Raw genomic sequence first — 15,530 nt, 5'->3', positions numbered from 1 at the left:
TATATATATATATATATATATATATTGAGTAAGTTAAAGTCATATAAAAATTTAAGATTTTTTCCTATCATAATTGAACTATAAAAACTACTCAGTGAAAAATATATTATTATATAATTTAAATAACAAGTTTTTTTTTTAAACACTTAAAATTCTCCGGATCTGATTTTTTTTTTTATCATTACACATTTGTATCCCTTTATCTTGATTTAGTGTACGAAATAAGATGTTACAAACCCATGCAACATAAAATTACTCGACCATCAACAATTTACTACATTTGGCTTCCTTCACTTAATCCATTTATCTAATCTTATCTTATCACACATTGCAACATAAAAACAACCAAACCTACGATCATCACACATTCCTATCAATCTAATTTTGTCTTTCGTACCATTCATCACCAACAACGCTCCTTTCTCCTTGTTTCTTCCTTGGGCTCACACACTTCATATATCTATCTCCCTTCATCACATACCCTCTCTTTCCCTCTCCCTCTCTCACCTTCACACTCATTGGGAGAGAGGACAAATCAAATCAAACCAAACCAAACCAAACCAAAGTCAAAGGTTTTGGTTTCATATGGGTTCTTCCGACCACGAAAAAGATTCATCTAACTTTTCCTCCGGAAAATCCATGGACCACCCACCACCGCAACCAACCCCCGCATACCCCACCCATGCACCACCGCCAATGTATTACCCGAATCCTCATGGATACCCCCCGCCATACCCTAATGCATACCCACCCGGTTACCATTACCCTGCACCCGCCCCTTACTACGGTCCCCCTCCCACCTACGAAAGAAGACATTCCTCATCGTGTTGTGCTCGCTGTTGCAGAAGCTTCATCACCTGCTGCTTGCTCATGCTCACGCTCTTTTTCCTCATGAGCCTCCTTCTAGCTCTGGCGCTACACCCACAACTACCTGACTACAAGGTTGTCTCCTTCTCTGTCACAAACTTCACAACCCAACCAACCCTAGGTGGTCAATGGGACACCAAAATCGCCATCGAAAACCCTAACGACAAACTCGTCGCTTATTTCTCCGACTTTAAGATTGACATGTCGTACAAGGAGGGCGTGGTGGCGGTCGATCGTGCGCCCGCACTTGCGTTGCATACCAAGTCTCAAGCTGAGGTGGTCATAAGGGGTTTGCTCCACCAAGGGAACGGGAATTTATTGGACCCGAACCTGATGAATGATTTGGTCAAAGAACGAAGCACCGATTCCGTTACGTTCAGTTTGAGGATGTCTTCCATGTTGATTCTTAAGTCTGGTACGTTAACCACCAAGAGTGAAGAGCTTATTGCAGTTTGTCATGGGTTGAAGGTGAAGTTTCAAAACAATGGTGCCACTTACGGAGAATTGGAGAACAGCGCTAAACCTGTTCCATGCATGTTATATATTTGAAGTGGGTCATGATGAACCTATAAATAGCCTTTTTTGCAACACTACCGGTGGATTAATTAGGGTGAGATTAATAAATATAATTCGGTAATGAGTTTGTTCCTGCTATGTAGTAGTTGCCAAAATACTCGCTAACATAATGTAAATTTTTTAATTCACCTTCAATTACCATGCAAATTTACGATCTCTGCATCGGTTTCATTTTCTCACAATTTTTTACAATGTCCAATGATGATGAAACTGAAACACTAGGGAATTTTATTAGTTTCTTAAAAAAATATATATAATTTCATGTGTTTTATTTTAATTTGGAGGATGAGAATAGTTACTTGGGTATACAAATATCATTTAGTAATGTTGTCTTGTATTAGGGGATCGATGGTTTCGATAAAAATAAGTTCGGGCCATGTGGAAAGATGTTTAGAAATTTAATTAATTTTGTTTGTTATTATTTCGTTGTTTGCAATTTTCATATCTTTCTTTTTCATATTCTAGTTTGATTGTAGTTAATTAACTAGTTTGGTTTCTAATATGAAAAATAATTCATAAACATTAAAAGGTGCCTCAACATTTGATATACACCTAGAGAGAAAGTAAAAAATAGGTTTATAGATTATATAATATAATAAGAAGAGAGATAGAAAGAAAAAAAAAAAGAGTGAATAATGAGTGTAGATAAAAGGAAGATGTATATGTGTATGGATGACAATTCAGGGCGAGCCAGGCGGATTGGCCCGCACACAAAAAACGCGGGGCGGACTGCGATGTTGAACCCGCTGGCACGCAATGGCCCGCCTCACATAGGACCGTAGCCCGTGCGGGCTAAAGGTTGGGCAGGACAGGCTGGTCCACTGGCCCGCTTACAAAATTATATGTTCTCATTTTCTTAGTTCTCACATCATTCATCATGTTGTTTCTTTAAGTTCCTTTTATTATTATTATTATTATTATTATTATTATTATTATGTTTATGTATAATCATTGTATATAAGATAATGATTTTAATTTTTGAATATGAAATATCTTTTTATGCATTTTTAAGTACATGTTTTGTAAGGTGACATGTTGCTATTGTATTTTAGCTATAATTTTCGTTGTTATTTTTCTTATCTTTGATTAGGTAAACTAATTGGAATCATTTCGATAGAAAATGAATATAAATTATTATGAAAAAATAAAAATAAAAATTATTTTGGTTAACAAAAAAAAATATTTCACTCATCACAAATGCGAGCCAGCGGAGCAGGCTAAAAAAGTGAATCCGAAATTAAACTGCGGGACGAGCTAAAACGGACCGAACCAAAACGGACTAGACTGGTCCACTTTGCCATCCCTATATACGTCTGTCATTTCTCTTCTAGTAATCAAAAGCCATACAATGTCCACACACGCACACTCGTAATATATAAAATTCTCGATACGTATAAGAGAAAATTAACATGTAGGGTGCTTCATTACCGATGAAATTGGATGTAGTTTAATTAGATTGAAAGTCCTTTATGCTCTTACTATATGGTTTTTCTACTTATAGGGTTTTGTTAATGTTAATAGTCTTACTTATTTTGTCTGGGTGAGTTTTTATGATATGTGTTTGTAGATTCTTTTTCTCCCAAAAACCTATATAAAAATCCAAACACTAGTGTAAAAATAGAAATTTAATACTACATGCTTACAACAAAATTGTTATGGAAAGTAATAATGTTTTTTTCAAATAAACAAACACATATTGTATTGGTTTCTGTACTCCCTAGCGACCAGGCTCTAGACGACCTATGTGTATGTGCGTATTGGGCCGACCTTAGGACGATTTGAGAGTATAATTTGTTGGGCCAACCTGCGTCCAGCCTATGTGTTGGGCCGATCTAGGACCGACCTATATATTGGGCCAATTTCAAGCCAACTTGTGTATTGGGCCGATCTACTGTCGATCATGTGTTGGACCGACTTATGCAGCTATTTTTCCTCAAAACTACACCACCTTCTCCCTATGTAACGGCTACACGATCACGTTCCCACCAAGTTCGGCATGGCAACATCATTCCACGATTGTAGAGTAACTGAACTAAGAACGAGTGAAAAACCTGTATAAAACGAAGCAGCCACACTCTGAAATAGGGGGGATGACCGAAAAAGACATGTTTAAAGAGAGACAAAAGTATTCATTTGTATAATATCTGGCAAAGAGGCCGAGTTGCGACCGGTGTGCACCTCGGATTCCTTTTTGCGAGAACAATTTCTATTAGTATATATTCTTTTGGTTAGTTTGAAGGATACAATCTAACTAGGAGATAAAAAAAAAATTCTATCTTTTCCCTTCAAACCTTCGACTTTCTCACCATAGAGGTAGACATGTAAATGTTTGAGAAATTAAAAAGCATGAGGTTTTACTTTTCCTTAAGATTAAATTCTTAAACTTGGGTGTGTTTTCTTGGTTAGACTTTGAATCTTGTTGCAATTAAGAGATTTGATGTTGTCTTACTTCAACATTTCTCTCTTAATCTTTTAGTTCATGAATTTTCAAATCAATTAAGGTAATGAAAACTAACCTAACTTTCAATCTCAAATTTAAGGTTAAAGATGATTTTATGAAGTGCGTAAAGGAACCATTTCACGTATATGAGATTTGATTCCTAATTTGCATGTTGTATTAATTGCCTCGTGATAAATGTTAGATGAGGTAAATCACAATAAAAAAGGATCGATTTCCTAGAAGCTTGCTTATCCAAATCATAATCCAAATGTATTTCTTGAATTACTACATTATTAATAAGAATGAGTTATGTTCTAACTGGTTATAATTTTTGTCAGATGATAAACACTTTGATCCAATAAAATGTATTAAAGGCCTTGTCATGAGTTTAATTCTTATTGAAACACTTGTTATGAGACATTGTTGCATAGTGCATCAATTTTATTTGTCTTGTTATAAATATTGCAATTGAAGAGTTCAATTCAATGTCATCTGACAAAGGTCAAATAGGAAAATCACATCCAATTGTGATATTTGCATTGCTATACTTTAAGTTGAAAGAATTGTATTTTTATTATGGGTTATAAAAATTTACAATAAATAAATGCAAAGATCACAAGGTAATTGATTTAATGAGTAATATGATGTAATTGCTTGAATTTGTAGTTTATGAATGGATTAAATGATATGTAAATTTAGTTGTAAATGATTTGTTTTTATTTGAATAGAAAATGATAGAGTGATAAACATGGCTCCTTCAATTTCATAATTTAATTACAAATTCCTTAAGTCTCTTTCCGCACCATGCACAACCAAGTCTTTTACAGTTTTATGAGGGGGTTTTCTTTCTCCAACCCTATTTTCTTCCCACACCTCCTATACAGCTTGTAATCCTCAAATTAGCCCTCATTAAAATTATAGTAAAAAACCTTAAACCTCCTTTTTCTTTAATATTTTTCAATATGAATATTTTAGAAAATACTTTTTAGATCTGAAATATTTTTGTACATGGGAGCCGAGTACATCCGAGCTTCAAGGATACATCTCGGTCCAATTCACATTTGGACCTAGGTGAACAAGCGCGTATATGGTATATGGACTTACAAGTACAAATGTACATTCCACATTCCAGACGGCCTTGGAATGACCTTGGGGAAGAATATGGATGATCTCGGACTGACCTTGATGAAAGATATGGGACGACGTCGTTCCGATCATTTGTTCTAGAGATATTAAGCATGTAAATAATTAATTTTTTACCCACTAATTAGTCATGTTGTCAGTTACAACATGAACAACCTCTTTCTTGTCTATAAATACAAATGTTTCTTCCAGAGGGGAGGATAGACTTTTTTTGGACTAATATCCCATTTAGTTATGAAACTCACAATTTTTCTTCTGCTCCCCTAATTGACAAGCTTATTTAGTTGTGAGAATAATGAAAAATTTCAATATTCACTAAAAGGGTAAAGAACCAAAAATATAATTAAGGTATTATTTTTTCATATAGAAATAGGATAATGATATTTTGATTTGTTTTTTTTATCCATTACTTTAATTACTCTTAGATCATCACATCACATCACTAAAAATAAATCAAACTAAATAATTAAAGGGTGATTAAAGTAATGAATTAAAAGTGAATAAAAAAATAGTCAAATATTATTATCCATAAAAAAAATGAGATATGAGTGGATGATAATTTATACTCTTACCTTACAAATTATTTTATTACATTCTTAATAAATAATGTAATTTATATTTTAATTGAGCATTGGAGTAAAAATTTTGAGCTTAACACTTAAAAACATGTGCACCCTCATTTCCTGCTTAAAAACAGATACTTAACACTCTCCATTGTCCACTCTGGTTTGCATAACATAACGCTCCTTCTTCAACAATGCCAACACCAAACACCACCTCACAAATCCTAACCCTAGATCCTCAACCATGGCCACAACCAAAACCTCCTCCAATCTCCACCACCTCTCCGCCGCAACCTACGTCATCATCATCTCTCTCCTCGCCGTGCTTCTCTGGCTGGCCTTCACACCCCACACCCCGCGCTTCCAACTAACATCCCTCATCGTCACCTCCCTCGCCACCAACTCTGCCGCCGAGCTAACGGCGAAGATGCACGTTAACGCCGTTCTCGGTAACCCTAACTTCGCGCTCTCCGTCTGCTACGAGACCCTCCACCTCGCGCTCCTTTTCGACAACCTCACCCTCTCTGCCACCCCGGTCCAACCGCTCCCCTTCTCCACCGCCGCCCAGACAGACACCCCGGTCCGAGCCCGGTTCTCTGTCGCCCACAGGCTGTTCCCCGACGGCATCGCGAGAGGAATCGCTGAGCACCGTGGTGATGGTTCGGTATCCTTCGGAGTCACAGTTCTCGCTCGGTTTAGGTTCACGTGTGGCGCATTGGGCACCAGAATTCGAACTTTGAGGCTTGAGTGTTACCCGTTGCAGGTTGCGTTTCCTCCCCACAACCACGGCACTGGAACGTTGGTTACTCCTTCTGATTGTTATGCAGTATAATGCAATACCCACCTGGGTCTGCTTTTTACATTGTTCTTCTTCACTCTATATATCATAATAAATCCTAGTAAAATTGCATTTGGGAAATAATGCTTGGTAAAACTGTATTCGGAACGTGCGAATTGTTAAAAATCCTAAATTTGGATCATCTTTTATTTCGAAAACCTTCTATCATTGCTTTTTTAAATATATATTTTAGTGTTGCTACTGTCGTTTTAGAATTTTCATTACAATATAACAATTTGCAGCAATTCCAGATGAAGAATTTGCGATTTATAGACGTTCACTTGATAAGTAATATTGATCAAACGAGCCAACAGCGTATGGGTTCATCATAATATAATTAGTTCGTAATACCCAACACGATTTCCAGTTCTTTTAAATTGGAATTTTACTTCAAAAACCTCTTCATAACTGTGGAGAATGTTGATGGGTGAACTACTTCAAGCCATGTTATTTGCTTACTCTTCATTTAACTCAACAAAAACATGAAGTTCACAAGACACAACAGAATATATGAATAGTGCTGAAAATTAATCACTACACTACATTTGCTTGGGTGGTTTGAAATGAGACAACCACATGGAGAAAATCAGATCGGTGAGACTTGAATCAGCCTCTGATAGCAAACTGTGCTTAGTTAATCACATCTTAACAAATGGCTAGTAAATCTTATATTTTTCCGAGTAAAATTGACCAAGAAGCACGAACATTTCATCGACCATCCTATATGTTCAAGATTCATTTCAACATCTCTGCAGAAATTACCTCTTACTTCTCATATAGTATACATGGCTTGATGATTTTCAATATCCACTATAAACTAGCAATGATGTTGATGCTAGACTCATGGCTATGTTTCTTATTCAATAATGGGAAAAACAAGATTTATAAAACATTTTGTCTCTACAATTATTATCTATGCTAGTTTTTCTCGTAGGTAATGTTCAGCTTATTGTCACTCAAAAAAGATGTGTTGGTATATATGAAAATCCAGCCAAATAGGCCAAACTATGGCAGAAAAGCGTCACAAATGAACGAGTCTCCCACCAGAGGATATATTACACAGCGCAAAGAATGTTTGGTCTGCTTTTCACAGAAATAAATTCTCCAATAATGGATACATAGATTTTGAAGCACTTTAGTAAAAAAATTCGATGCACGTTTATATTAGCTCGGATGTTTCTTCCTATTTTTGTTACTTTCTATACTTCACAAGTAGTTCATAAAAATATTCCATTTTACAATTTGTATAAAAAAGTCTTTTCAGCTATCAATTCCAAATATACAGAGGGAAATATAAATAATTAATCTTTCTATCATGAAGTCTGATTCATACCTACCCGCATGACCACAATCTTAGATTTTATCCTTCTTAGTGAACAATAATCTATCCAAATTCCCAATCTTACCTTTTAGGGTTTTGAAATGATAGGAATTAACCATAATCGCCATTATGTATATTATTATACCAACACTGGTTACCACTCACGACAACAGGCAAAGCAGAAACAGCAACAACAACAACAAAATCTATGAACACTTTAATGCATGCATCAAAATCAACAATTGAATAGAACACAACGAAGCATGAAAAATTTTGTTTCTTCTTTATTATTGTTAAAAAAAGGTTGAAGAACAACGATGTACAAAGCACAACTCTGTGCAGATTGCAGGTCATTAATCGCATATTAATTAATCTACAGTTCACACTGGATTGGATCGACCAACATTCCGATGTTGCTTTCGTTGTTGACGTTGTACACAGGAGAGAACCCAACCTGCAAAGCTTGGCAATTGAAAGACAAAAAGCGAGGCTTGGAATTTATGCCACCAAACTTAAACTTAATCCACGCATGAAAAGTGATTCCAAAATTCACCGAACCAAAAACACGCCGTTTCGCCGCGAGTTCCCGGAGCACCTTCTTGTTGTCCACCGTGAACTCAACCTGGAACGGGATGTTGGCAGGGACTCCTTTCGCGAGATGCGGCGCTTCCAGCGGGACAGAAGCGACGGAGGAGTGCTCGAACCACATCAGCAGGTTCGGGTTCTTGTACCATACGGCGAGCACGGCGTTAGGGTTTTCCATCAGGCCCTGGAAATGAAACGTGACCGTTTGCTTTTGCCGCGCCGTAGCATTTAACGGCGCAGCGGTAGCGGTAGCGGTAGGGGTCACGGTCAGGGACGTTACTTCGAAGGAGGGAATGCGCGGTGTGAAGACGACACACATGAGCATCACGGTCATCCCAAAGAGGCAGATGACGACCACCGCGGCGGCGATGTGGAGGAGCATGACGTAGTTCTGGCGGTCCTGGGTGTTCATCGGCATGGTGAGTTTCTGACGGTAGAAAAGAAGTTAAGAATGAAGAGTTTTGCACGAAAGCGAGGGAGAAGGGAAGTTGCAGAGAATTGGGAGCGAGAAAGCTATGCTTTTCAACGATAGAAGAGTGCGTAGAAGCTTGATCAAGGGCTCTGTATATATAACCACAACCTCACCTCATCAATGTTCAAAAGGGTGGTTTCTCTTCTACCAGAAGAAACAAAACTACAATGGAGAGTGCTGAATGGAGTTTTTCTTTCCCTGATTTTCTGCAGTTTTTGCATGAACTTTAGCGACAAGGATTAAAAGCATGACACTCTTTTATGTTAGAAAACCAAAACTAACATCAATCAATGGTTTTATCACAGTGTTTTTAATGATGACAGTGATGATGTATAACCGTGTTTGTGTTTGTCAGTCATAAATCACATAGGTTAAATAATAATCACTATGCATTAATGACGAGTGCTTAGTAATTGCTATCTATTAAATGCCCTATTAATTGATAATCACTCTGCATTTAATGTCCGTGTATTTAATAAGTTTATTATCGTGATATCATTTTGAGAATAAAATGTATTTTTTTTAACTTTAATTATTTTCAAGATGAGAAAGTAGAGAAATACAGCTTAATTTTGATATGGACTTTAATTTAACAATTAAAGTTCATAAATAGGAAATGAATGCACAATGAGCAACTGCAATTACACTAATTGTTTTGTTTTGACATTAGCCATTTTCTAAATTGAAACAAAAAAAAAATAGTGAAAACAAAATATTTTTATTTATTTTTTGTTTTCCTTTTATAAATTTAATGTTAAAAATATAATGTATAATCCATGATAATTACAAATTTACAGCACGAATACCAAGATTTAATAATAAAATCATTAAACATATTCATCCAATTAATAATTTAACTGTTAGAAAAAAAAATTCCAAAAAAGTGAAAATATTTTTTATTACGGTTTTTTTAATAAATTTGTAAATTTATAATATTTTTTTTAATATTTTGATCTTTAATGGGAAAAATATTTCTTTTTTCTCTTTATTCTTTTCTAGAATTTGTTAAGTATGTAAACGTGTGATTAAAACTAATATGTATTCACCTATTGTTTTCAATATTTTTTAAAAAAATTGCCCCTTGTAAATTTCACAAACAAAATTTGTCAATTTTATTTATTGATATCTTTTAAATAATTATTTTTTTCGTGAAGTATTCAAAATAGAATTGACATGTACGTATTTATTTTAAATTATTTTATTTGATTAATTAATGTGATGTAAATGCTGATTTTTCCTCCCAAAATAATACCTTTCTACAGAAAATTTCCTAGAAATTATTTTTTCAAATGGACAAGTTCAGGGTTTTCTACTTTTTTCCCTTTTCTAAAATAGAGAGAAAATAAAAAAATAAAAAGATAAGACTTACAATTAAAATTATGGAAAATAATTTACAGTAATTAATTAAAAATATTGGATTTAAATTTTACTTACTTTAAGAGAAGAAATAAAATAAGAAATAATTTATGTCTTTTTAATATAATGTGAAATTAAATTTGTGGTTATTGATTTTTTGAAAAATAAAAATTATAATAAAATATATTTAAGATCAATAATAATAATAAAAATGATAATTTGTCTTTAATTTCTCTTCTATCTGTTCCTACAAACCATTATAAGAATAAAAGTTGTCACTTTAAATTATATTATAAAATTAATATCTTCAATTTTTTGTCTAAATAATGCTTTTATAAAATTCAAAATGATCCAATAGAACATTATTTCCTAAATGGACAGGATTTCGGAATTCAATTAATTCCCAATGGATCGAATTTCGAAAGCTTTTTTTAAAATAGAAAAAATGTTAAACATTAAATGTTAAAATTAAAATAAGATAAATGTATTTTAAACTAATTAATTAAAAACGTGGGCTTAAATTTTAATTGCTTTGAAAAAAAAAACTGAAACAATTTTTAGGGTGAATAAATTTCAATTTTGTAAAATGTAGTTTAGAATAACATTTTTACAATTATAATGATTTGCAAAAAGATAAATTATAAATTTTAAAACATTGTTATTATTATTATTGATCATAAATATTTTTTATAGCAACATTTTTATTTTTCAAAAATAAATAATGATATATTCAATTTCAAATTATATTAAAAAATCACAAATTATTATTTGTTTTATTTTTTCACTTAAAATAATTAAAATTAAAATTCTATATTTTTATTTAATTATTTAAATATTTTTCCAATTTTCAATTGATTTTATTTTTCCTCTTCATTTTAAGAAAAAAAAAAACTGAGAATCTGAAAATTCCTAAACAAGTCTATTTGAAAAGGGGTGGGACAAATATACGTTTTGCTATCTCATATCCATCTCGAGAGAGAGAAAAAATCAGCTCCATGCCCTCATCCTTGTACTCAAACTCAAAGGATATCAAATATTTGTTTCATCCTCGTCCCACCGGGTGATGATATATACCCACATACCCGCACCCGTTTTCTTACTATTTCAATATCAATTAATTAATTTTTATAAAGTAATACAAAATTATGATAAAGAAAACATACATTTAATATTAAAAATAAGTTTGTTTCTTCAATGTCAAATATTTATAAAGATGTTATAATTATATACATTTCAAATTAGAATACCAAGTAAAATTTCATGAAAACCAAAACATTCATTAAATTTGTAAACCTTAGTAAACCTAGTTGATAAAATTTAAGAATATTTTTAAAAAGATATAAAAGGAAAACAAATATTCAAATTAAAAAATATTTTAAATTTTTGTTTACTTCAATTTTTTAAATTGTAATGAAAACTAATAATAATATAATTTTAACATAGATCTTTCATCTTTTGAACATTAATATTTGTTGGATTGTGATAAAAAGAATTCATGACAATTGCATTAAATTATTATATTATAGTAAATAAAATTTATTTATACAATTATAAAGATAAAATTACATGTATGATAATAATGATTTAGAAAATAAATTAATTATGTAAAAAATATCAAAATAGAATTCCACACGATAAAAATAAACGACAAATAAAAATATTAAAAAAATGATTTGTGTGTCTTAGGAACAATTTGAGAGACCATTGAAGGAAATCACACAAATGAAAACGAATATAATTAAGGGTATGATAGATGAAAAAACCTTAAAGATTTAAGAATTTTTTTCAAATATCAACCTTTAGTCAATGGTTGAGAAATTCCAGCATTGTTTTAGTGAAACAAAAAAGTTATTATGATGAAAGAAAAATTAATAATAATAGAATAAGAAGATAACTTTCTATAGGGTTAAATATGTTTTTGGTCCCTCAATTTTTAGTGAAAATTGGAATTAGTCATTCTTTCAAACTTTGGCTCAATTTAGTCCCAAAACTTTAGAACTGCGTAGATTTACTCATTTCAACCAAATTTTGTTAAGCTTATAACATTTCAAACACATTTCATGATAGCATTTGGGTTGTTTACACTGTTTGACACATTTTTGCTTCAATGTTAGCTAAGAAAATATCATGAAACGCATTTGAAACGTTAAATAAACTTAACAAAATATGGTTAAAAGGTCTAAATCCACGCACTTCTAAAATTGAGGGACTAACTTGGACCAAAGTTTCGAAAATAGACTAATTCCAATTTTCACTTAAAGTTGAAGGACCAAAAACATATTTAACCATTTTTTTAATACAATCTAGTAAATGAAAGGTTTATGTTATTGAACATTTCAATTAAGAGAGTTAAACATTTTAATGTGAAAACAAAAAATACAATAAATAAAAATATTATAAAAGTAAAAATATTCAAATGTGAGACTTAAAAATATTTAATTAACATACATAATTTTATCATAATTGCAGTGATAAGAATGAAAAATATCTTAAGAATACGAAAGAATTTTATGATAAACTAAATAATTATAAGAAATAAAAAATAGATTGGAAATCGAAGTAAAATGTAAAAAATAATCTATGTGAATACCATTAGTGTTACACTAATGCAATTATCATATTAAAAGAGTGTAACTTTGACTTTAAGAACTTAAACATTCTACCCATCTTTAAGATTAGAAAGTCTCATCTATAAGATCTTGAAATCTAGTCTAGATTGAACCTTGTGTTCAAAACTTTTCTTTGTAAAATCTAGGAGTGTCATGTTTGGCAAAAGAATAATCATGTGTTTTAAAACTTGCAGAAGCTAGTCAAATAATATTTGCTATACACCTTTGAAAAACTATACTATAAGAAATATTTGTGTTGTAATACAAAGTAACTCCAAAGAATATTTGTTTCTGAAGTTTAGACAAATTTGAAAAGTTGATCAAGAATTTAATGTAGAATCCAGTTAATTTAACTAATATAAAATTTGTGTATTTATCTTCTTCTCCACTCTTTCCTTTTTATCTTGATAACTAACTATGAATTGTGATTTTAATGTTTAGTTAAGGTGAGGATTTATTTTAGCTTTTATATATTTTTTTTAATTTATCCATTAGTTAGACCTTATGTTTGATATCCATTCATCACCATCTTTCAAAAATATCAGACAGTAAACACCTATTTTAATAAAGTTATTGAAAAAATCATTAAAAACACAATACAACTTCCTTTTTATGTTTTATCACTTTCTACAACATAAATAAAAGATTGAGGAATAACTTACACACTTAAAATATAGGGTTAAATATATTTTTATTCCTCAAGTTTCAGTGAATTTTGGAATTAGTCCCTCTTTGAAACTTTATATCAATTTAGTCATTCATCTTTAGAAATGTGTAGATTTAGATCTTCTTACCAAATTTTGTTAAGTTTATTTGACATTTTAAACGTATTTTATGATAATATTTGAGTTAACATTAAAGTGAAAATGTGTCAAACAGTGTAAACAATTCAAATATTGTCATGAAATGCACTTGAAACGTCAGATAAACTTAACAAAATTTGGTTAAAAAAACTAAATTCACGTATTTTTAAAGATGAATGACTAAATTGGTCAAAAGTTTAGAAGAGATACTAATTACAAATTTCACTAAAACTTAAGGGATTAAAAACATATTTAACCCTAAAATATATGACAACGTCCGAATGAATCTAAGCACATGCTTAAAGGTCACATATAATATTATGTGATTGTAATGCTTAACAATTAAGAAATTTATTAGTATATATTAATATTTAAAATATGTTGGGTAAATCACCTCAATAATATATAAACTAGTGTTAACTATTTGATTATAAGAAAGTTATCTAAATTCTTTGAGTAAATACTTAAATTAATTTATGAATGATGAATAAATGGAAATTTATAAAATTCAGCATAATTGTTTACAAGTGCTTAATATCTCTGCAAATATAACACAATCAAATCACTCAAACAAAGAATGACTCATTTAAGTATTTACTTGTACTTATTTTCAATCTTTCCCTTAAATACTTTCTTGGTTTGTCTATGTTAAATCATTGCTAAATTCAAATCCAACCCTATCTTGCTCCTATTGTTCGGTACATCAAAGGAAGCTTACAATTATTAATAAGATGTGAATACAAAACAAAAGCCCTCTAAGAAAAAATAAATTGAGAAAAAGAAATAGATATAAAGTAAAAACCTTTAAATATTTATTTAATTTGATTACTTTTATATAAATAAATAAATATATGAAAAATAATGGTGAGCTTCACTGTATAAAATTCACCTTTCTTTCATATTTTCTTTCGACCAAAGAAATAAATTAAGTTTCTTCGTCGTTTTTTTCCCAACTTCTCCACCAAGCAAATAATAATACTGTTTTCATGATACAAGTTTTTTTTCTTTTTAATATCTCAATCCATATTAGAATTGATTTCTAAATTTTAGAAGCTCATATGTTAATGAATGGGATATGTCCAAAAATTATATGAATAACAAAAGAAACACCCAAAAATCAATGAAAAGAAGGTCCATCATGAGCCCAAGCCCATTATCCTTACCTAAATGAACACTGGCCTAATATATTCAAAGACGGGCATGTGCTTCAGATTAACAAATAACTCAAGTTATTATACGGTCTTTAATTTATATGAATTATACATATTTTTGTTAATAAAAACTAATAATTTAAAAATTAGATGCATTTTTTTAATTTGGAAAGTGTGAATTTAGTTACTTGAGTTTTTTTTATCTCTAAAATTAAACTTTGAACGATTCATAAAAGGATATATCATATATATATATATATATATATATATATATATATATATATATATATATATATATATATATATATATATATATATATAATTTATTACATCGTCTAGATTTACATTGATTTTAAAATCGATGATATATACTAAATAATTGATGTTATATATTTTTTAAAATGGATAATGATATTTTAATCCATTTTTTTGACCAATTTTTAATCTACCTCTTCAATCACCGTTAGATCATCACATCATATTATTAAAAAGAACCAAAATAGATGATCTAATGGTGATTGAAATAGTAAGTTAAAAATAGATAAAAAAATAGGTTAAAATATCATTATTCTTTTTAGAATAGTGAAATATCAAAAGAATGATTTGTATAACAAAATGGGAAGACGAAAATCACAAAATCTAAATTAGAATGATGAAAATAAATGTAACTAAATATTGTAATTAATTTAAGAAACTTGAAGTCATGTGCTATGTATATTGTTAGGTTTGGGTGGTGAAGTAGTATTTGTTTGGTCGATGTCTTTAATCCATGGAAAAAGCTTTATTGAAAAAGTCATTATTGTATC

At 30.9% G+C, this 15,530-nt stretch overlaps 2 protein-coding genes across 2 annotated transcripts; both read left to right on the top strand.

The window, feature by feature from the left end:
* Positions 1-449: 449 nt before the first annotated feature.
* On the top strand, positions 450-1,772 carry LOC114192808 (uncharacterized). The gene has a single exon (XM_028082630.2). The coding sequence runs from the start codon at positions 586-588 to the stop codon at positions 1,414-1,416; it is 831 nt and encodes a 276-aa protein (XP_027938431.1). The 5' UTR covers positions 450-585; the 3' UTR covers positions 1,417-1,772.
* A 4,061-nt stretch (positions 1,773-5,833) lies between these two features.
* LOC114189913 (uncharacterized) lies at positions 5,834-6,421 on the top strand. Its single transcript, XM_028078639.1, has one exon. It carries the CDS (start codon positions 5,834-5,836, stop codon positions 6,419-6,421), a length of 588 nt encoding a protein of 195 aa, XP_027934440.1.
* The last annotated feature ends 9,109 nt before the right edge of the window (positions 6,422-15,530 follow it).

This window comes from Vigna unguiculata, chromosome 7 (assembly GCF_037176805.1).
Source record: "Vigna unguiculata cultivar grain cowpea cultivar isolate G323 ecotype 2 chromosome 7, ASM3717680v1, whole genome shotgun sequence".
In the NCBI taxonomy this organism is placed as follows: Eukaryota; Viridiplantae; Streptophyta; class Magnoliopsida; order Fabales; family Fabaceae; genus Vigna; species Vigna unguiculata.
The sequence above is the reverse complement of the archived record's forward strand: the minus strand, read 5'-3'. Positions and strand labels throughout refer to the sequence as shown.